The sequence below is a fragment of the Melanerpes formicivorus genome, unplaced genomic scaffold (genome assembly GCF_026170545.1).
Source record: "Melanerpes formicivorus ecotype bairdi unplaced genomic scaffold, bMelFor1.0.p_v2 SCAF_130, whole genome shotgun sequence".
Lineage (NCBI taxonomy): Eukaryota > Metazoa > Chordata > Aves > Piciformes > Picidae > Melanerpes > Melanerpes formicivorus.
The window spans coordinates 1,004,273-1,027,409 of NW_027142482.1; the positions used below are offsets into that span (position 1 = coordinate 1,004,273).

General features: G+C 59.3%; 1 protein-coding gene across 1 annotated transcript; it reads left to right on the forward strand.

Moving 5' to 3' along the window:
• Nucleotides 1–2,780: 2,780 nt before the first annotated feature.
• On the forward strand, nt 2,781–21,714 carry CYSTM1 (cysteine rich transmembrane module containing 1). The gene is made up of 3 exons (XM_068168048.1): nt 2,781–2,865; nt 7,106–7,353; nt 21,259–21,714. The coding sequence occupies exons 2-3, from the start codon at nt 7,125–7,127 to the stop codon at nt 21,363–21,365; spliced, it is 336 nt and encodes a 111-aa protein (XP_068024149.1). The 5' UTR covers nt 2,781–2,865; nt 7,106–7,124; the 3' UTR covers nt 21,366–21,714.
• The last annotated feature ends 1,423 nt before the right edge of the window (nt 21,715–23,137 follow it).

Below are 23,137 nucleotides of genomic sequence, written 5' to 3' on the forward strand. Positions count from 1 at the left end.
TCTTGCTCTCTACAACTCCCTGAAGGGAGGTTGTAGCCAGGCAGAGGTTGGTCTCTTGTCCCAGGCAGCCAGCAGCAGAACAAGAGGACTCAGTCTCAAGCTGTGCCAGAGGAGGTTTGGGTTGGATGCTGGGGAGAAACTCTTCCCAGCAAGAGAGATTGGCCCTGGGGATGTGCTGCCCAGGGAGGTGGTGGAGTCCCCATCCCTGGAGGTGTTCAGGAAGAGCCTGGCTGAGGCCCTTGGTGCCATGGCTGAGTTGATTGGGTAGGGCTGGGTGACAGGTTGGACTGGATGATCTCTGAGGTCTTTTCCAACCTGGTTAATTCTGTTCTGAATACCACCAAAAAGGATCAGGTGGGGAGGTGACTCTTCCTGGAAGCAAACTGAGCAAGGATGGCATCACTTCAGATCTATCCTCAGTGCACCTCTCCTGCAATCACCAAATGGAGCTGGCAAAGCAGCTGGCAGGAGGGAGAGACAGAGCCAGTGCCATTTCAAAGCCACTTGTGCTTTTTCCCTTTGGATGCTGTTCATGTTGAAATGTGGTTTAAATGCTAGGCTGGTTGCCAGGGGCTGGCCTGGTGATGTTCAATGTACTTTCCATTAGAGCTCTGTATTGGAAAACTACTTCCTAGTGCTGCAGGCATTGGAGGGGTGGGTTACATCAGGGTGCCCCAGTTGCCCTTCTCAGGGTCTGTGCCTCTCATTGTGCCCTCCAGCATCTGTGCAGAGGCCAGCTGAGTCGATGCCTGGCATGGCAGATGGGAACCCTGCTGGCTGGAGGAGCTCCTGAGGTGGGCTGCCTGTCCTGCTGCCCCCAACCCAAACTTCTTCTTGCCTCTCCATTCCTAACATCTGCTAATGGCTTGGAGGCTTTTGAGGGGCAGGAGGCTCTCTGAATGCTCCAGGCTGCTGACCTGCCTTGGAGTTCTCTGTTTGGGGGTGGTTTGTTTCACAGGGCTGCTGCTTGCCCTGTTCCCTGTGCAGCTAACCCTGCTTCAGTGCCCAGCTCAGGCTGCCCTCCCCCCGAGGCATGCACAGCTTTGCCCTTCATGGATTGTCTTGCACAGGAGATTGCATCTGGCTCCCAGGCAGCTGTCTGCAGGGACTGGTATTTCCCTGCAGGAGGGTTAGCAGCTGTGAACACCTGCTGGGTACATAGGTAGATGCTTCACTTATGCCAGGGCAATGAGGTGTCACCAGCACCATCACACAGAAGCAGGACAAAAGGTGTACTGGATCTTCTGGGGAAGGACTGGAGGCTCTTTGTCTGAGACCCTCTTGTGCTAGCAGAAGAGCTTTCCCTCCATCACTCCCTCCCATGTTCTCTTCATTCTTCTTTACCTGCATTGTGTTATCTTCTGATCAAAGGTCCAGCCTCTTCAGGGCCTTCATGCTGTGCTGCAGGGCTCCTCTTGCCAAGTGAGGTAGTAGTCAGATACCTCAATGAGGCTACTGACTTCTTTTCCCCTCCCCCCCCACTTGTTTAAGGGAAAAAGAAAATCCTTCCCAGTGATTCCTGAAGATGGATGGGATAAAGGTGGATCTCACTTGATTCATAATCCACCACATGCTGTCCTGTAGAAAGGGGGAATTCAGGGGCAGCTGTGGATGCTGAGACTTTCCCAGGGTGGAACCAAGGCTGTTTGCAGAGGCTTGCAGAAGAGTGACAGCTGCTCAGTGAAACTCTGCATCAGCTCTGCCCTGAGCAGTGGGAGGAGGATGGTGATCATAGATGTGCATGTGCAGGGACAGGCTCCACCTGTCCCACTCACAGGGAGCTTGCAGCTACAGTTAGTGTGGTGCAGCCTGAGCTCTCTGGGTGAGAGCTGTCCTGGGAGTGGGCTGGGAGCAGAATGAGAAGCAGAAGACTGCTGTAGCACTGCAGAGCAGAGCATCACACAGTAAGTGTGCAGAAGACACCAAGCTGGGGGCAGGAGTTGGTCTGCTGGAGGGCAGAGAGGCTCTGCAGAGGGACCTGGACAGATGGGCAGAGGCCAAGGGCAGGAGATTGAACACATCCCAGTGCCAGGGGCTGCACATTGGCCACAGCAACCCCAGGCAGTGCTACAGGCTGGGGGCAGAGTGGCTGAGAGCAGCCAGGCAGAGAGGGACCTGGGGGTGCTGAACATGAGCCTGAAATGTGCCCAGGCATCCAGGAGGGCCAAGGGCATCCTGGCCTGCATCAGGAACAGTGTGGCCAGCAGGAGCAGGGAGCTCATTCTGCCCCTGTACACTGCACTGCTTAGGCCTCACCTTGAGTCCTGTGTCCAGTTCTGGGCCCCTCAGGTTAGGAAGGAGGTTGAGCTGCTGGAAGGTGTCCAGAGAAGGGCAACAAAGCTGGGGAGGGGTTTGGAACACAGCCCTGTGAGGAGAGGCTGAGGGAGCTGGGGTTGCTTAGCCTGGAGAGGAGGAGGCTCAGGGGAGACCTTCTTGCTCTCTCCAACTCCCTGAAGGGAGGTTGTAGCCAGGAAGGGGTTGATCTCTTCTGCCAGGCAGCCAGCACCAGAACAAGAGGACACAGTCTCAGGCTGTGCCAGGGGAGGTTTAGGCTGGAGGTGAGGAGGAAGTTCTCCACAGAGAGATTGGCCATGGTAATGGGCTGCCTGGGGAGGTGGTGGAGTCCCCATCCCTGGAGGTGTTCAGGAGGAGACTTGCTGGGGTGCTGGGTGCCATGGGTTAGTTGTTTGAGTGGTGTTGGATTGGTTGATGGATTGGATGTGATGAGCTTGAAGGTCTCTTCCAACCTGGTCTGTTCTGTTCTACTCTCCCCCAGGGTTGCCTGGTTTCTGTACAAGCACCCAGGGTGGGACCACACCAAAAGGCCTTCAGAAAGCTGACACAGCTGCAAGCAGGACCTCAGGGGTAGGAGAGCACCTCTGCAGCAAGCTCTGGGGTGGGTGCCAGTGCAGCAGGCTGTGACTGCTACAGCAGACAGAAGGAGTTAAAAAGCTGCCAGTGGCTTGAGCAAACAGGGAAATGTTGACATGGGGGAGAGAAAGGAAGTAGCTGTGCTCTTTGTCCCACAGCCTGGCCCAGCCAAGGCAAAACAGGCTGTGGAGAGGAGGCTGGTCAGCACCTGAGCTCCTGCCTGTGAACGTGGGGGAGGGACAGAGGAGTCTGCTGAACAGCAGAGAGGTGCCTGGGCAGAGACCTCAGAGGAACAGAACAGTGCAGGAGGTGAGGGAGAGTGGGATTAGGAGGTGCACATCCACCTGGGCAAAGTTCCTTCTCCTCCACGCCCAAGGGTAAAGTAACAGGACTGGGATCAGAGGAGGAGAGAGCCTCTGAGCACAGCAGGGTCATGATGAAGAAGGAAACTCCTGAGCAGCTGGTGAAGGTCTCCAACAGCCCAGATTCCAGGTCCTCCAGAGCCCTGACCACTGCATCTGCCCATCCCTCCCAGCCCCACCCCAGCTGCAAAGCTCAGCCTCCTCCCAGCAGTCTTTGTCCTCACTGAAGTTCTTGGGAGGCATTTTCCCCTTGTCCCCCACTTCCACTCTCAGCTGCTGCCAAGCATACATCACAGTCTCACAGCCTCACAGCATCACCAAGGCTGGGACAGACCTGGAGGATCATCGCGTCCAAGCTGGCACCACAGCCCTCATGACCAGACCATGGCACCCAGTGCCACATCCAATCCCCTCTGGACCCCCTCCAGGGATGGGGACTCCACCACCTCCCTGGGCAGCACATCCCAATGGGCAATGACTCCCCCAGTGAAGAACTTTCTCCTCACCTCCAGCCTAAACCTCCCCTGGCACAGCTTGAGACTGTGTCCTCTTGTTCTGGTGCTGGCTGCCTGGGAGAAGAGACCAACCCCTTCCTGGCTATAACTGGACACAGGACTCAGGTGTGGCCTAACCAGTGCAGTGTACAGGGGCAGAATGAGCTCCCTGCTCCTGCTGGCCACACTGTTCCTGCTGCAGGCCAGGATGCCCTTGGCCCTCCTGGCTGCCTGGGCACACTGCAGGCTCATGTTCAGCCTACCATCAACCAGCACCCCCAGGTCCCTCTCTGCCTGGCTGCTCTGACCCCAGCCTGCAGCACTGCCTGGGGTTGCTGTGGCAGTGCTACAGGTAGTGGCAGGCTTCCTGCTTGGGCACCAAAGGGAGCAGGGAAGGGAGTGGATGGCCAGCCCTGAGGGTGGGAGATGGCCCCCAGGGATGCTGGCACAAGCCCCTGTGGCAAGGAGCATTGTGGTGGCTGTGGTTAAGGTCTCCTGGCCTGAACTGGAGTTCACAACCAGCTGGGGAATCACAACAGCTCTTGAGCACTGGCACAGCAATGGTGCCGACCACAGAGAGCTGAGTGGAGGTGTGTGAGGGGGCAGAAGGGAGGACTGCTCTGGGCAGCACTGGGAGGGGAGGGGGTGAGCTGAGCCTGCTGAGGCAGGAGGGCTTGGGAAAACCCAAGCAATAAATGTGACTTTAATGGAGCATGGCATTGATCACCAAAGTGAGCTGAGCCCTGGGGGTTCCTCATGAAAAGGTTTGCCTTGTGTCTGTCTGTCTGTCTGTAGGGTGGCAGCCTAGCACAGGCCTGGAGGGGCTCAGAGAAGGGGGAGGCTCTTGCCTGGGGAGTAGGCAGCAGGCTGGGGCTCTCTGGAACAGGGGATCCCCCCTGGAACAGGGGATCCCACATGCCTCCTCCTTGGTTTGGTGATCCCCAAGTTCAGGAGGGTGACTGCTGACCTCCTGCAGCCACCCCAGTGGGGCAGGAGCAGAGGTTTGGATCCCCTCCTGCTGGGCACAGGCACTGTCACTGTGTGCCAGTTGGGGGGGGGGGTTTCACAGGGGTCTGTGGAGTGCCTGGGCCCTGCCTGGTGTGGGCACCAAATGGTTAGCCTGCCATGTGCAGCACTGTAGGTGTACACATGCACTCCCCCTGTCCTTGTTCTTCCCTGGGAGTTTGCCTTTGGCTGCTATTTTGGGAGGATTTTATGGGTTAGATGAAAATCACTGACCTGTTAATGGGTCAGTTCTCAGCTCAGTGCACTGAGGTGAGCTGCAGGGCTGGCTGCCTGTCCTTTCTGGCTCTGGAGGGAGAGCTGCCTTGCTGCAGCTCAGGTGGAGGCTTGGCAGTGTAGTACAGGGGCTGAAGAACCTGGGGTGAAATGTGTTGTGCTGAGCTGGAAATGAGGAGAGAAGTGGTCTGGAAGTGAAGAGAGGAGAGGAGTGGTCTGGAAATGAAATGAAGAGAGGAGAGGAGTGGTCTGGAAATGAAATGAAGAGAGGAGAGGAGTGGTCTGGAAATGAAATGAAATGAAGAGAGGAGTGGTCTGGAAGTGAAGAGAGGAGAGGAGTGGTCTGGAAATGAAGAGAGGAGTGGTCTGAAAATGAAGAGAGGAGAGGAGAGGTCTGGAAATGAAGAGAGGAGTGGTCCTGGCTGGTCTGGCAGTGGAAAAGTAAATAAAATGCCTGCAATCCTTGGCTTTGGTTAAGCAGTTAGAGCTCATCAAAGCATTAAGACCATTGGAAAGGTGACAGCCCTGCCTTGGCAGCTCCTTGGGGCTGTGCCTGTCTGGCACAGCTAGAGGAGCATCGCAGTGAGTTCAGGTGAATGGCAACTGCAGGCTGGGGGAGGCCTGGAGAGGGCTTCTCGGTGTCCCTGTGGCAGGAGAGCCGCCCCTGGTCCCTTGGGGTGTGCCTCTGGAGTGGTTTGGGGTGGGCAGTGCTCTCCTGGGCCTGCTCCCTGCCCGGGGAGCCTACGTGGCAGCCAGCGCCACGCTCAGCACAGCCTGTAACGAGGCAGGGAGCCTCGGGATCCTTCCTTGGGGAGGGACAGGCAGCTCTGAGCTGATGAAAGCGCAAGCTGTAAACAGAGCTCATTGCAACAGTCAGGGCTGCTGCAGCTAAACATAGCCCCACGGCCTGGGCTGGCTTGGCTCCTGCCTGGAGATCACAGTGTCACAGAAGCAGTCAGGGTTGGAAGGGACCACAAGGATCAGCCAGTTCCATGGGCAGGGACACCCCACACTAGGTCAGGCTGGCCAGAGCCTCGTCCAGCCTGGGCTTAAACACCAGCTCTGGGCTGGCTCCAGAGCTACAGAGGTGAAACTCTGCACTCTGCCTCACACCACAGCCCAGGCTGGATGTGATGAAGGGCTCTTATGGACTGGAAATCTGCAGGGCCCCAGGAGTGGCTGTGCAGTCCTGAGCATCCAGGGCAGCCTAGCCCAGCTCCCTGCCCCTCTCTGTGCTACCCAAGGAGGATCCTGCTTGTCAGCATCTCCTGCTCCATGCTGGCAGAGCAAGCCTCAGTGGAGGCAAGTCAGGCTCCTGGTACTTCTGCTTGAAGCCTGTGGTGTGTGGGAGGAGATGATGTGCAGCAGAGGGGAAGGATGACCCTTCTGCACCCTGCAGTGCAAAAAGAAACCCTCAGGATGCAGTGGCTGAAGCCAGGATGTTTCCTCAGCACATGGCACCAAGAACTTCTCTTTCTTCAGCAAGGAGAAGCTTCAGAACCCTCATGGGAGAAGTGGTTTGCTTAGTCATGCTGCTTGCACATCCGAGTTGCACCCTTGTGGCAGTGTTGATGGCTGTACCATGAGGGTTTATGAACAGCAGCTCCCTGAGGAGGTCTTTAATGTTGCTTTTTGAATGAGACCCAGCCCGAGGTCCTGATGGTGTATGGCTGCTGAGTGATTCAGCTGCATATTACTGGAAGAGGGCAGCTTGATTTTGGTGTCAGCAGGAAATTATTCACACACAGCCTCGCTCCAGAGTGCTGGGTGGAGGTGCTTGGAGCCATCAGCAGGAGTGTGGTGGGCTGGTGCGCTTACTCTCTGCTGGCGGGGTTAATCCCAGCAGCAGCACGAAGGAAGCACGTCTAAATCTCTTCTGAAAGCAGTTTAATCACGAGTGGAAGCAGAGGATTTTGCTTTGCAGGACTGCCTGGTGACTTAGGGGGAGCAGCTGCTGCCCAGCTGAGCTGCTGTCACTGGACTCACCCCAGCTCTGCCCCTGTGCTGGGGCTAAAATAACCTCACAGTGAGGTCTGTGTCTTACAGCTCAGGCAGAGCAGTCTGAAGTGGGCATGACCTGGTGGTGGTTGAAGCAGACAAAGCCAAACTGTTTCCCTCTTTGTTTTCCTTCCTCTGCAGGACAGAGTCTGCATCCCACATGAGCTACGAGAATCCTCCGCCCTACCCCGGCCCGGGCCCGACCGCCCCTTACCCACCCTATGCCCAGCAGCCAGGGGGTCCTCCAGGCCCCTACCCAGGCTACCCTCCTGGACCCACGGGGCCATACCAGCCAGGCCAGCCAGGTTACCAAGGCTACCCCCAGTATGGATGGCAAAATCCACCTCCTCCTCCAGGACCCATGTATGCAGAGGGGCCTAAAAACACAGGTATGCCTAGCAGGGCAGGTGGGGGAGTGGAGCTGTGCTGCAAGAGGCCATTCTCCTTGCAGCCTGTTCTGCTGTATTCTGCTGTTGTGCCTCTGACAGATCTTCAGCTGCTGGAGATCTTGCTGAACATCTTGAATGTGGATCCCCCCAAGGCCATCCTTGTGCCCAGGCTGTTGTTCCCCCTGCTCTTTTGCTGGCTTTAGGGCTGCCACAGCCATCAGCCAGCAGGCAGGCAGGCAGGGTGAGAAGTGTCAGTGCAAAGCTGCAGTTAAAGAGTGTTAAAACACAGCTGCTGCTGGACTACAGACCAGAGAAAGGCTACCTGAGTGATCCAGCATCAGTGCCACTGCACTCAGTCACAGAATCAGAGGATGCACTGGGCTGGAAAGGACCTTTACAGGTCATCTGCTGTAAGCAGAGACATCCCCAGCTAGATCAGGTTGCTCAGGGCCCAATCAAGCCTCATCTTGAATGCCTTCAGGGATGGGGCCTAAGCCACCTCCTTGGGCAACCTGTTCCAGCCACCCTCTTTCTAACATCCAATCTAAACCTACCCTGACCCAGTTTCAAACCATTGCCTCTCATCCTGTCACGACAAGCCCTTGGAAAACATCCCTTTCCCAGCTCTCCCCTAGTCCCCTTCAGGTCCTGGAATGCTGCTCTAAGGTCTCCCTGCAGCCTTTTCTCCTCCAGGCTGAACAGCCCCAGCTCTCTCAGCCTGTCCTTGTAGGAGAGGTGTTCCAGTCCCCTGAGTATTTTTGGTGGCCCTTCTCTAGACCTGCTCCATCATATCCTTGTCCTTGTGCTGAGGTCCAACACAGCATAATCAGCAAATCAACACTAGTCCCAGTATGGACCCCTGAGGGACACCACTTGTCACCTTTCTCTGTCTGGACATCACGCCATTGATTGCTGTCCTCTGGATGAAACCATTCAGCCAGTTCCTTGTCCACCCATGGGATCCACACTCCCCAGCTTAGAGAGAAGGGTGCAGCAGGGGCTGTGCCAAAGGCCTTGCACAAGTCCAGAGAGATGACATCTGCTGCCCTTCCCTTGGCCACTGCAGAAAGCCACAAGGCTGGTCAGGCAGGACTTGCCCTTGGGAAGGTAAAAGGCTTTCCAAAGCTCTCATTTCTGTGGGGAGCTGGAAGCTCCCAGCAGGAGTTTTCCACCACAGTGCATCCAAGGAACATTTGAGGTGGGTGGGTGGGCAGGCTGGGCTGTGGGGAGGATGTTTTCATCAACTCTTCTCCAGCATTCTTGGCTAAAATGGGGGACAGCTTGGCCAGTGCCTGTGACAGCATGCCTGGGTCTAGAGCTGGTGGAGGATGGTGTGGCTCTGGCCAGAAGGACCAGAGAGGAGCAGCAAACAATAGGTGGAAGTGAATCAGAACCTGAAGGAGTGCAAGTCATGAGTTCAGCTTCCTCTGTGAAAGACAGAGGACCTCGAGGGCCTGCCCTTGGCAGGGAGGAAGCAGCACAGTGATGCTTCCAGCAGCAGCCCCACGTGGGCTGGCAGTGCAGGCAGGGCTTTCCCTGGGAAAGGCACATGGGTTTGGGGTGGCCAACAGGCAGCTCATGATACTGTGGGGGGAAAACTCCTTCTCTCCCCTGTGGAACATCTTTGGTTGGTGCCATGGTTGCTTTGCTGCCATAGCCATGAAAAAGGGATGTGAGTAGAGTAGAGTAGAGTAGAGTAGAATAGAATAGACCAGACCAGGTTGGAAGAGACCTTCAAGCTCATCACATCCAACCCATCAACCAATACAACACCACCCAACCAACTAACCCATGGCACCCAGCACCCCAGCAAGTCTCCTCCTGAACACCTCCAGGGATGGGGACTCCACCACCTCCCCAGGCAGCACATCCCCATGGGCAATCTCTCTCTCTGTGGAGAACTTCCTCCTCACCTCCAGCCTAAACCTCCCCTGGCACAGCCTGAGACTGTGTCCTCTTGTTCTGGTGCTGGCTGCCTGGCAGAAGAGACCAACCTCTGCCTGGCTACAACCTCCCTTCAGGTAGTTGTAGAGAGCAAGAAGGTCTCCCCTGAGCCTCCTCCTCTCCAGGCTAAGCAACCCCAGCTCCCTCAGCCTCTCCTCACAGGGCTGTGCTCCAGACCCCTCCCCAGCTTTGTTGCCCTTCTCTGGACTCCTTCCAGCAGCTCAACCTCCTTCCTAACCTGAGGGGCCCAGAGCTGGACTCAGGACTCGAGGTGTGGCCTAAGCAGTGCAGTGTGCAGGGGCAGAATGAGCTCCCTGCTCCTGCTGGCCACACTGTTCCTGATGCAGGCCAGGATGCCCTTGGCCCTCCTGGCTTGCTAGCAGAAGCTGAAGGGAAAGTGGTCTGCTGCTTTGGGCAGCCTGGCTCTGAGCCCAATCTGCTGCCTTGGAGGATTAAAGGATCTCTGTCAGCCTGCACCGGGGAGCTGATGACGCTGAACATCCTCTGCTCTGCTCAGGGCTCTGCTCATCTGGGGACCAGTGCAGAGGAGGAGGGTGGAGACTGGAGAGGGCAAGGAGTGTTGGAGCACCCCTGTCACTGGGAGCCTGCACTGCAGGAGGCACAGTCTCCTTGTTAAACCTGAGCTAACAAAGTGCTGCTTTGCAGAAGCAGCACCCTAACCCACGAGCCAAAGATCTTGGGGGCAGCCCTGTCCAGGCTGCCTTCCTGTGGCCTTCTGCAGGCTCTGAACCCCCCTTTGGAGCCTCTTGGCTGCACTGCTTCTGCTGAAGTGGGTATAACAAAGCCTTTGATAAGTGTGAGATGAAATCAGGGCTGGGGCTCTGTTTGTCTGCAGCAGCTTTGAGTTGCTCTGGATTCTGCTGCTGTTAGGCAGCTTTTCCCTCTTGCCCACTTGGGCCAGCCTGTCAGGCTGGAACCTGATCCTGTGGTGCTTTAACAGAAGCCTTCTGAAGGGGTTTTCAATGAGGCTTTGTTTAGTGATCACCTCCACAAGTGTGGGACACAGAAGGGATGTCCCTGAGAAAGCTGCTTGTCCAAAGCTCTGTCACACTGCTGCTACCTGCTAGTGTGGCTGAGTCTCTCACCTGGCAAATCACAGTGTCACAGAATCAGTCAGGGCTGGAAGGGACCCCAAGGATCAGCCAGTTCCATGGGCAGGGACACCCCACACTAGATCAGGCTGCCCAGAGCCTCGTCCAGCCTGGCCTTAAACACCTCCAGGGCTGGGGCCTCAACCACCTCCCTGGCCAACCCATTCCAGGGCTTCACCACTCTCATGGGGAAGAATTTCCTCCTCACCTCCAGCCTGAATCTCCCCACCTCCAGCTTCATTCCATTCCCCCTAGTCCCATCACTCCCTGAGATCCTGAGCAGTCCCTCCCCAGCCTTCCTGTAGCCCCCTGCAGATCCTGGAAGGCCACAATGAGGTCACCTGGGAGCCTTCTCTTCTCCAGACTGAACAGCCCCAACTCCTTCAGTCTGTCCTCACAGCAGAGCAGCTCCAGCCCTCTGCTCATCCTCCTGGCCCTGCTCTGGACACCTTCCAGCACCTCCAGATCCCTCTTGTCATAGGGGCTCCAGAACTGGAGGCAGTACTCCAGGTGGGGTCTGCCCAGAGCTGAGCAGAGGGGGAGAATCACCTCCCTTGCCCTGCTGGCCACACTTCTCCTGCTGTAGCCCAGGCTCTGGTTGGCTTTGTGGGCTGCAAGTGCAGACTGAGAGCTCCTGCTGAGCTTCTCCTCCCCCAGCACCCCCAAGGCTCTCTCCTCAGGGCTGCTTCCCAGCAGAGTTAGGCTGCCCCCACAGCCCCCATCCTCCATGTCCCCAGGAGGGGTGGGAGCAGTAAATCCAGAAAGGGCTTGGGGGGGGGGGGGAGGGGGGAGAACAGCCCAGCACAGTGCTGAACATGCAGCACAAGTGTTTGCCACAGCAGGCTGGCTGTGCACAGTGAGCCACCCACCATGGCAGTCAGAGCTGCCCTGGTCAGCCTGGGGTCTGCACAGCAGGATGTGGCAGTGGTGGCTGTGGGGCTCCCCTGGGGTACTGCACTGTAGAAGAGGGAGGCCAGGGGTGGCAGTGGAAGCTGGTGGTCCCTTCTCCATTCTCACAGGGAGTAGATGCAGTCCACCCCTCAGAGGCACTCCACTTGCCTCAACACTCCTGGGCACAAAAGGCCTTGGAGCAGGCATTTCTTCTCCAGGTGGAGGAACAGTGAGCCACAGTCTGGGTGAGCTGCTGGGGTGGCATGGGAGATGTCCTGGCAAGGTTTGGGGGGGTTGGGTGTTTGATAGCTGGCTGTTGGGCTTGCACAGTCCCCAAGGATATAACATCCCTTGGGTCTTGCAAGGGCTGGCAGCTGGCTTGGCTGTTGCTCATTGCAAGTAAACAACTTGACCTTTACCTTAGAGCTGATCATTCCTGCTCTGAGCCTGAGGGGTGTTACCCTTAAGGGATCCAACTTCCTAGCTCTGTGAACTGCCTTGCTCTGATTCCTCTTTGCACCTTTCCTGCTGTCTGTCTGCACACAGTCTGTGCAGGAGTGAGCTCTGCCACACCACACATCCACCACCCAGCTTCACACAAGGCTTTGGGTAGCTGGAGGGAACTCACCTGAGCCAGAACAGAGCTGGGATGGGAGCAGGGGTGGGAGCAGGGTGCCTGCATGGGGCATGGCAGGAGGAGCCAGGCCTTCTCCAGCAGCAGGGTCCTGCTTAGGTGGAAGGACATGTCTCGTGGCAGTGGCAGGGGACTGAACACATCCCAGTGCCAGGGGCTGCACATTGGCCACAGCAACCCCAGGCAGAGCTACAGGCTGGGGGCAGAGTGGCTGAGAGCAGCCAGGCAGAGAGGGACCTGGGGGGTGCTGGTCAATGGTAGGCTGAATATGAGCCTGCAGTGTGCCCAGGCAGCCAGGAGGGCCAAGGGCATCCTGGCCTGCATCAGGAGCAGTGTGGCCAGCAGGAGCAGGGAGCTCATTCTGCCCCTGTACACTGCACTGCTTAGGCCACACCTGGAGTCCTGTGTCCAGTGCTGGGCCCCTCAGGTTAGGAAGGAGGTTGAGCTGCTGGAAGGAGTCCAGAGAAGGGCAACAAAGCTGGGGAGGGGTTTGGAGCACAGCCCTGTGAGGAGAGGCTGAGGGAGCTGGGGTTGCTTAGCCTGGAGAGGAGGAGGCTCAGGGGAGACCTTCTTGCTCTCTGCAACTCCCTGAAGGGAGGTTGTAGCCAGGCAGAGGTTGGTCTCTTCTGCCAGGCAGCCAGCACCAGAACAAGAGGACACAGTCTCAGGCTGTGCCAGGGGAGGTTTAGGCTGGAGGTGAGGAAGAAGTTCTCCACAGAGAGAGAGAGATTGCCCATGGGAATGGGCTGCCTGGGGAGGTGGTGGAGTCCCCATCCCTGGAGGTGTTCAGGAGGAGACTTGCTGGGGTGCTGGGTGCCATGGGTTAATTGTTTGGGTGGTGTTGGATTGGTTGCTGGGTTGGATGTGATGAGCTTGAAGGTCTCTTCCAACCTGGTCTGTTCTGTTCTATTCTATCCTAGCACCTCCTTTCCCCACCAGGCTTTTCCTTACAGCATAGCTTGGTATCAGCTGGCATCAGCCAAGCCCAGTACCTGCTGCCTGGTCAGCAGGCAGGTTCCTGTCCCTGCTGACTGGAGGTGAGCTGGAAGGCAATGCAGTGCTTTACCGATAGTGGTGTGCTGTAAAAAGAGGAGGGCTGGGCCGAAGTACAGAGCCACACACACTCCTTCGGGAAGCCCTAGCTGCGGTCAGCACCTGGCCCAGTTTCCCTCCTGCCGCTCCCAGCCTGCTGGCACGGAGCAGCGTGACGGACGAGGGTGTTCCGTGCCGTGCCAGAGGAAGCCAGGCTCTGCCAGCAGCCCTCCTCCAGCAGCCCTCCTCCGGCAGCCCTTCCCCAGCAGCCCTTCCCCAGCAGCCCTCCTCCGGCAGCCCTCCTCCAGGCCGGCAAGGGCAGCTCGGCGCTGTGCCTCCCCTCGCCGTGCGCGCAGGGGGAGGCTCAGGCTGCGAGCGGATTGCTGGGGGCAGAGCCGGCTGCGGTAAGAGGCTTGGAGGGATGCTGCCTGCCGCCCGATGGTTGGCCTGGAGGGATGCTGCCTGCCGCCTGGTGCTCGGCCTGGAGGGATGCTGCCTGCCCTCTGGTGCTCGGCCGGCAGCGGGGGGAAGCAGTCACCGAGACGCAGTCGCTGCCTTCTGCTGGGAGGGTGAATTTCTCCTCTTTAGGGACCCGAACTGCTCTGCTTTGTGGCTACCTCCTCACTGCCCAAGCCCTGCTGAGTGAGGCTCCCCTAGCAGAAGTTCATGGGGAGGGCAGTTCCAGCAGGCTGGCTCTGTGCACTGACCCTTCCCAAGCAGCCTGGCAGAGCATTTAGCTCAACTGTTCTCTTACCTCCAGGACCTGGGACTCAGGCAGCTGGTGTCCTGCCAGGAAGAAAGCCTCCCTTGGCAGTCCTCCTCCTCTTTGCTTCTCCTCCTGTAGTGTGCATTAAAACCTGGCATCCTCTCTCCCCCAAGCTTGCTGTCTCATGCCTCCCTCTGTCCCTGGCTGTCAGCTGCCTGCAGGAGCAGTGGAGGCTGTTTGCTGGCAGCCAGTGCTGTCCTGGGGCTGACCTCCCCTTCCCAGCCTCCCATCCTGAAGGAGGAGAGGAGCTGAGAGAACCCTGCTGCAGAGGAAAGGATTCTCCAACTCCAGGTCTTGTGTCTGAGTATATGGTCAGGCAAACTGCCCAAACAAGGCTGAGGCTGCCTCTGAGGCCAAGCTAAATGAGGCTGCAGCCCTGGACAGGCCTTGTCAGCTGGGCACCTAGCCTGGGTGAGAAGTGAGCGCTGTCAACCCTTTGCAGCAGCTGCCCTGCTCAAGGACAGCCTTGCCTCCCCCGCTGGCTGCTTGCTGTGGTGTGCTCCCTTGCTTTAAAGCTGGGCTTTGTCCTCTCTGCCACCCAGAACTCTCCTCCAGGACCCTCCTGAGACCGAGTTTGTGCTGTGTAAATCCTTCCAAGCCAGGGTTTGCTTAAATCAATGGCTGAGGGTGAGTGGCAATGGAAACACTGCCTCCAGCTGAGGGGTGTGTGGGGTTCAGCTCTCCAGCTGACTAGGTGGAAAATGCCTCTTTGCTTTAGCAGTAAGCAAAGATTTCAGGGAGCAAGAAAATGTTGGAGGAAGTTCTCAACCTGCAGCTTCAGGAGGTGTCTGTCTGTCCAGTCTGCAAGCCATGAATGTAATTGAGACAGGAGGCAGCTGGGCTCCTCTTGCATTTATTGACCTGTGTGATGACTGAGGGGGCTTGCAGGGCCTTGGAGAGCTGGCACCCTGTAGAGAACAGAGCACTCCCTCCCTCAGGTTGCCTTGTCTGCTGTGAGGAGTGCCTGCAGCACCTTTCTGGAGGTGGTGAATCCTCCTTGGGCACTTCTGTACTCCCTAAGTGCTGGGCAGTGTCACCTCCATCATCCTGAGCACCTCTGCATCTCATCCCAGGGTGCTCAGCTGAGGAGCCTTAGGTCTCTCCCAGCCCCCAGTGTGCTGTGTGATCAGACCCAACCCCTGCTGGGGAGCACAAGTGACAGGAGAACTGCCTGTGTGTGGAGCTGGGGTTTGTGCAACTTGCTCCGAGCATAGTGCAGCACTGGGATGTCCTTGCTTGGAAGTTGGCTGTTGGCTTCCACCTGCCTCTGGCTGGTGTCTGTTTCAGGAGGTGCTGGAGGGGGTTCCTGAGATCCCAAGCTGGTGTCAGGAGAGACTGCAGGGAGTGAAAGCCTGGGCAGGAAGAGGCTGAGGAGCCAGGGAGTGTGATGTGACAGCTGTTAGGCATCAGCAGATATCCCCCCAGAGGAGAGTCCTCCTTGCCAAGGGAGTTGGATCTCACCTGTGCCCAGCTTTGCTCTGGAGGTCTTGTGGGCCAGGGAGGGGGCCTCCAACTCCAGCTGAAGTTCTAGGTCCCTGTTCCATGCAGTCTCTTACTCTGCACTTTGTGCCTCTGGGGAATTTCCTCTGGGACCTGTGGCTGGCTGGGAGGTCAGGGCTGGGTGTTCCTTCTTCCTGCAGAGCTGGGTCTGCAGACCTGCAGTGTACCCCCCAGAGAGTGGCTCAGGAACACTTCTGCCTGCTCAGTGTCACCTCTGCGTCCCTCAGCTGCCACTAACACCCCTGTGCTGACCTCCCCTTCTCTGGCTCCAGCCCGAGCAGAAAGGCTTTGGGTAGGAGTGGCTGGGAGGTGGAAGCAGAGGCAGACCTGGGGCAGGCAGCACTCAGCCCTGCCAGTAGCTGTTACTAAATCAGTGAGGTGCAGCTTGGTGCAGGACTTCTTGTCTGCTGGCTGGACAAACCAGCCCAGAGCTGCTGGTGCAGGACGGGCCGGTGACAAAGGCCACTTTGTGCACATGTGGACAGAGGCTTACTGTGCCCTTCTCTGCTGCATGCTTCCTCCCAGAGAGGATGACTCTGGTATTCACTATGGCAAGCAGCTGTTCAGATGCCACAGGAAGGTGGTTGGTACACAGCTTGGTTGTTACTCCTTCCTCTTGGGAGCTCCAGACCTTGCCTAAGCCTACAGCAGCTGGGCACTGGGTTTGGAGGCAGTTGGGTCTGTGTGCTAGCACAGAGCTGGAGCAGCAGCAGCAGTCATCTTCAGGGCTTACTGCTCTGGGCCCTCCCACCTCAATAGGAGCAGAGTCCCTGGGCCAGACTGGGCCAGCCCTGGGGGCACAGGCACCTTGCTTCTCCTGGACAGCCAACTCTGGGCTGGTCTTGCCCCTCAGCTCAGCTGGGATGAGCTTGTGCTTGCTGCCTGCAGTCACACCTGACATACCCAGGCAGGGGCCAAGGCTGAGCCAGGCCTGGGGGGGAGGGCTGCAGCGCTCAAGGCCTCTCAGCTGCTGTGGGGGGTGGCTTTCTGGGGGCTCTCCATGTGGGTAAGTCGGTGACTGAGCCCGTGCCTGAGCCAGGAGGGGCTGCCTCTGGCCTCGCAGCCGCTGTCCTTGCGCTGCACTCCCTGCAGAGCCGATAAAGCACAGTGGGGCTAAGGTCACAGTCGTCATTTATAGCTAGCTGGGTGCAAAGCGCCGCGCTGCCTTTGCCCCGCGGAGCTAATGATTAACACATCAATTAGGTGTGAGAAGAGCTGAGATAGAGCAGGCCGTGCACGGAGGAGCCAGGTGTGGGAGTGTTTGTTTCCCGAGCTGGGTGGGAGCCGTCGGCGCTGCCTGGCGCCGCAGGGGCTGCGGGGCGCTGCTCGGCGATGGGAGCGGCTGCTCAGCCTGCACCCCCCCTTTGCCCTAGCCTGCACCCCCCCCCCCCCCTTTGCAGGGCATCCTCTGCACGTACAGCCCTGCTGGGAGGAGGGAAGGACGGTGTCCTCGCACCCTCTGGGTTGCCCTGGGTACTTCTGTCACAGCGCTTCGAAGCGGGCTGCCGTGTCCGCAGTGAGCAGAGTGCTACAGGATGTCCCCAGCCTAGGGGGAGGCTTGGCCGGCAGTAGAGTTCATCTCCCCTGCCTTGGGGCTGCTCTTTCACCCTGTGCAGGCTGGTAGCTGTAGGTGAATAGCTGACCAGCCTTCCTCTCTCCTGCCTACCCTCTCGAGGCTGCACACCCAGCCGCTCGGGGAGGAGAGCTTTCTGGCACTGCTGCCCCATGGCTGTGCTCAGAGCCGCCCCGGCAGGCTGCCTGGGGACAGCAACAGCGCTACGGCTTCCGAGGCATCGGTGAGGCTTCAGAGCAAGCAGCCCTGGAGCTCAAACTGCGAGGGAGAGGTGGTTGTTTCCATCTAGAGGCTGACAGCTTCCAGGGGGGATGGTGTTTCCTCTCAGACTGCCCACGGCTGATGCTAGCTCCTGAGACTCTCTCTGGGAGAGGAACTCTGCAAGGGCAGGCAAGGGGTGTGCCAGAGAGCCTTCTGTGGGGCTCTGCTTGAACTTGGAAGGTGAATGGGTTTGGTGGCTCACTTGAAGCAACTCAAAGCTCATTTGAAGTATCAGAGAGGTTCCCAAGGTCTCTTCCAGCCTGGTTCATTCTGTAATGAGCACAATATCTTATGGCTAAACAGCCCCTGCTCCACCACCACCCTCTTTGCACCCACCCCAGAGCCAGAACCCTCAACCAGCCAAGATACCACCCAGAGGAGCTCAGCCCCAGTGAGGAAGCCCAGCCAGCACCCATGGGTGATACTGGAGAGTCATCAATGTTGGCCCTAACAGCCAGGGGGCCAGCGGACACACACACACGGACAGGGACACACACACGGACAGGGACACACACACGGACAGGGACACACACGGACAGGGACACACACGGACAGGGACACACACGGACAGGGACACACGGACGGGGACACACACGGACAGACGGACGGACACGGACAGACGGACGGACACGGACGGACACGGACAGACACGGACGGACACGGACGGACACGGACGGACACGGACGGACACGGACAGACGGAGACACACACACCCACCCAGCCTTTGTAGTCACCACCACCAACACCCAGTGTGCACCTTCCTGGTGGGATTAAATAGGGCAGTGGGTGGGGAGGGCCAACTGGCCACACCTGGGGTGGGAGGAGACCCCAACAGAGCCCAGGTGCTGCTGGTTTGAGGGGGAAAAGGGGGGAAAAGGGGCAGGTGAGGGACTTGAGGGTGTCAGGAATTATAAGACTAGGGGGAATGGAAACAAACAGAAGTAGGTAGATTCAGATTGGATGTGAGGAAGAAATTCTTCCCCAGGAGGGTGGTGAGAGCCTGGCACAGGTTGCCCAGGGAGGTGGTGGCAGCCTCATCCCTGGAGGTTTTTAAGGCCAGGCTGGAGGTGGCTGTGAGCAACCTGCTGTAGTGTGAGGTGTCCCTGCCCATGGCAGGGGGTTGGAGCTGGCTGAGCCTTGAGGTCCCTTCCAACCCAATCAACTCTGTGATCCTAAAAACCATCCTTGGAAGCATTTAAAATAAGCCTGGATGAGGCCCTTGGTGCCATGGTTTGGTTGATCAGATGGTGCTGGGTGACAGGTTGGACTTGGTGATCTTGAAGGTCTTTTCCAACCTGTTTGATTCTGTGGTGGTGAAGTGCAACAACCTCCTGCATGGGGAAGCCCACAGCTGCTGCTTGGAGGGGTTGTGCAGGAAGGTGCCTGGCTGGCAGAAGGCTGTGAGAGGCCATGGTCCCTCTCCAGTGCTGCTGCACTGTCTGGCACCCCCCAAAGCCTTGGTGAGTCCCAGGAAGCTCCTGGCATGGCTGCTGCCCCTGGCTGCCTCTGCTCGTGGCGCAGCCCCGGGTGGCTCCATCAGCCCCCTCGGCGCAGTCCCTCGCAGCAGGAGCTGCTGGCAGCAGCGTGGCACAAGCAGCTGGAGGAGCTGGCTGGCAGCTGGAGGAGCTGGCTGGCAGCTGGGAGCGCTGCCCACTGCCCCCTGCCTGTCCCACACTTGGGAGAGCCTTGGTGTTTAATGTTGCAGCAGGGCTTTCGTAACAGCGCTTGGAACAGGCTTGGTCAGGATGTCCTCCATGCTTGGCTGTGGCTTAAAGCTTCTGATGGGCTCATAAATACTTGAGGCAAACTCCTCTCCTGTGCCTGCAGCTGCAGACAGCTTGGCTGGGAGCTGCAGCAGCCATTCCTGCTCTGCTTTGGGAGCAGAGCACACTTCAGTTACCTGACTGCTTTGCAAGCTGCTGACAAACCAGCAGAGTCCTTTGCTGCTCAGTGTGCTGCCATGGAGCTCGTGTCAGTGGCAGCTGTCGTTTGCCAGCTTGTGCCCAGGGCCTGCAGCCCTTCCACACTAGCCAGGAAGCCAGGAGGGAAGGCCCAGCTCAGTGCCTTGTGAGCCCAGCACCTCCTGCCGTGCCAGGCAGCCCCTTTCATCCCTCTGAAAGGGCAGTCCAGAGACACATCCGAAGGGGGAAGCTGTCCTAAGGCAGAGGGGACTTGGGTCAGGCCCCTCCTACATGCTACCAGTCCCAAACCTCCACCCAGAGCTCTGAGTGCCAGACTTGCAAAGGCTTCACCTCCCAGGGCACGAAGGGCTGTGATGGTTTGAGCTCTCACAGCACGAGACCAGCTCTGCCCTGCCCGGGGAGGTGACCCATGGCCGCCTGCTCCCACCGCCCGGTGCAGTGCCAGCTGTCGGTCTGCGGCTGGCCAGCTGCCTGGCAGGGCCACCAGCCGCTTGGCAGGGGGGAGAAGGGCTGTGCCCTGCTGCCTGAGGGAGAAGCTGGCAGGGCAGAGGTGCCCACACTTGTTTTCCATCTCTGGCCAGCAGCACTGCAAGCAGCTGGGCCCCCTGACCTTGAGCAGCTCCCACCTCTCACTGAGCAGGGTCCTCTCTTTCAGCAGGGAGCTGCCCCTGTGCCTGGCCAAGCAGACCCAGCTGTGAGAAGCCAGCCCTGGTGCTGCACCCTAGCACAGCAGTGCAGCTCCCAGGGGCTGAAGGAGGCACTTGTGTTGCATGCTGGGGAAGGCCTCTGAGCACACTGCTTCTTTCTGGTGCCACTGGGGACGTGGGCACAAGCTATGGGAAGGAGGTGGTTGCGCCCCTGCAGCACTGCTCCACAGCCTGCCAGGCCCTGGTCTGTGCCCAGGGACTGATTTCCATCAGGTCCTGGTCTGCTCCTACATGCTTTGGCTGGGCAGGGGCAGGCAGGGCCAGCAGCTCCTGGGGGAGGAGAGCACGTGGCAGCTCTCCTGCTCCAGCACAGGCTGGCACAGCACTGCAGTGTGCTGCCATCTCCTTCTGGGGCCCGCTGGAGAAGGGATGTGCTTCCACCCTGCCATTCCTGGAGCAAGGGCACCACGTGCTATGGTGGCCAGAGAGAGAGAGGAGAGAACAGAGGAGTGAGACACAGAAGAGAGTTGGAGGAGGAGGAGGAGGTGCTCTGGGTGTTCACTGTGACTTGTGGAGAAGGTGGAGCCCATGAAGAGGACTTGTGCTGGAGCAAGCCACCCTGGCAGGGACTGCCCAGAGGCTGTGCTGTGTTGGAGCTCAGCCTAGCCCCCAGTGGCACCTGGGCAGGCCCAGGGCAGCTACTCCCTCTGGTCTCAGTGCTGTTTACTGGCAGCCTCAAACCACCTTCCCCATCACCAGGTGCCTGATGCTGCCTCCAGGTGTGCCTGGCACACAGCTTGCCACCTCCCTGCCCCCATGCATGGGCACAGCTCCCCTCTCCTGGCAGGAGCTGCAGGGAGCACTGTCCCCTGTGCTGCCAGAGGGGGGGGGAGGAGGAGGCAGGAGGGAAGGTGATGGTTTTACTGCTGGTCTTTGTGCCTCACTACCCAAATCTATTTTATTGGTGACTAATGAATTTCCTTTTGCCCACAGTGGCCATACCTGAGCAACCTCCCTGCCTTTATACCACCCACCAGCTCTCTCACCTTTTTTGCCTCCCCTTGTGCTGCTGGGGAGGAAGCAGGGGGAGGGTCTGGCCCTCAGCCAGGTCTGACCCACCACCATCCTCAGCCCTGCTTCCTCAGCAGCCCCCCAAAGCCTGTAGGAGCACGTTTCCCCCACAAACCACTGCCTGGGTGGGCTCCTTCCTGCCTGGCAAGGGTGGCTGTGCCAGGCCTGGAGGGGTGTTGGCTTCAGCTGGGATAGCTGCGGGGTGCTCAGCTCCGGGGATGCCCTCGAAGCTGAGCCTCTCGCTCAGGAGCTGTGTGGGGTGCCACAGAAGCCTGCCCCTGCCTGACTTCCCTGTGTGTGCCAAGATCTCAGTGCAGCCTGGACTGGGACCTGGAGGAAGGCCTTCCCCAGGACCCTTCCCCTCGCCGGGGTGCTGCAGTGCTGGGGGAGCAGAGGCTCCTGGCGGGGTGCTGCTGCTCGGGACTGAGGGGCTGGGCACCCGGCGCGGAGCTCGGCGCCTCCCTTCCAGCCAGCAGGGGGCGCCGCGGCGGCGCCGGGGCAGCAGGCAGGGCTGGCCGCGGCGGGGCTGACCGAGCTCTCCTGTCCCCGCAGTGTACGTGGTGGAGGAGCGGCGGAGGGACGACACGGGGGAGAGCGCCTGCCTGACGGCCTGCTGGACCGCGCTCTGCTGCTGCTGCCTCTGGGACATGCTGACCTGAGCGCGCCGCCCGGACCAGCCCTCACGAGTGCTATGCAGGCTCCCCACTCCTCTCCCCACTTCTGTTACTGTAATCAACGCTCTGCTTTGCACAGCCCGGAGTCCGTCTATCCGTCCTAGCGCCTCGGTGGGGTGGGGGGTGCACTCCTTTATTTTAGTAAAGAAGACAAGGAAAATAATCCCTTTTTACTATTTCTAAGACTTTTGGTGTGACCTTGAAGAATGTGCTGGTGGCGACTTCCGGCCGAAGGCGTGCTGAGGAGATGTGTGTTTATCGGTTGGAATTGTCCCGGTCCCGCAGGTGACGACGTCCGCAGTAATTAAAGCCAAGAGTTGATTTTTCCTCGCTAGGTCCTGGCCGGCTCGATGAATCTGTCCAGCAGGGGGCGCTGCGCCCTCGCCGCCCGTTGGCCTCCCGCCTGCGCTGGCTGCGCCAGAGCCAGCGGCTGCGCTGCGGCAGCTTCCAGCAGCTCTGCTGCGCAAGTTTGTGCCTCGACCCCTCGCTGGGGTGGGCGCAGGGGGGGTGGGGAGGGGTCTGCCCCCGCTGTCACTAGCCACTGACCTGCGGTGTAAGCCGTAAGGGCACAAACAGGCTGGGGAGTAGCAGGTGGGGCTCCCATGTCTGACACCAACCCCTCCTCCCGTACAGGGCAACTCATCCGGGTTCCCCTCCCTCTGCTTGGTCAGGGCTGGTTCCCTTCCGGGCCTGGGGGCCTCTCCAGCTGCACCTGGGGTGGTAGTGAGCCAGGGGAGCAGGTGCTGAGTGCTGCCTGTGCGCAGCAGCAGCTCCTGGGGAGGGACTCCTGGGAGTAGCTCCCACCCAGCTGCCTGCCACAGCTGCTCCCTCTGCCTGCAAGACAAACCTGAGCCACCCTGCCCAGGCCTGCACCCTTGCCCCAGGGCAGAACCCCGTGTTAACACACAGGGCCAGAGGCTCCTTGGGCTGCCCACCACCACTGATGGGGCCTGGAAAGGCCTGGTCCAAGAGCCCAGGAGGTGCTGTCAGGAGGAGACCACAGCCAGGCACAGGGGAGGCTTGGCTGCTGCACTGCAGGCACGAAGCACAGGGTGGCACTGCCCCTCCACGGCCTCACTGTTGCACTGGGGTTCTGCCAGGCCCCTGGGAAGGCAGCACCCGGGGCCTGTCCTTGAGCAGACAGAAGAATGACCATGGTGTGCCTGCCTGTGGCTGCCCCCACCCTGCTCAGACCCCACCCTGCACAGCCCCCACCCTGCACAGCCCCTCCCTGCTCAGATCCCACCCTGCTCAGCCCCCACCCTGCACAGCCCCCTCCCTGAACAGCCCCCACCCTGCTCAGATCCCACCCTGCTCAGCCCCCTCCCTGCACAGCCCCCTCCCTGAACAGCCCCCACCCTGCTCAGATCCCACCCTGCTCAGCCCCCTCCCTGCACAGCCCCCTCCCTGAACAGCCCCCTCCCTGCTCAGCCCCCACCCTGCTCAGACCCCACCCTGCACAGCCCCCACCCTGCACAGCCCCTCCCTGCACAGCCCCCACCCTGCACAGCCCCACCCTGCACAGCCCCACCCTGCTCAGCCCCCACCCTGCACAGCCCCCTCCCTGAACAGCCCCCACCCTGCTCAGCCCCACCCTGCACAGCCCCCACCCTGCACAGCCCCCACCCTGCACAGCCCCTCCCTGCACAGCCCCCTCCCTGCACAGCCCCACCCTGCACAGCCCCCTCCCTGCACAGCCCCTACCCTGCACAGCCCCACCCTGCACAGCCCCACCCTGCTCAGCCCCCTCCCTGCAC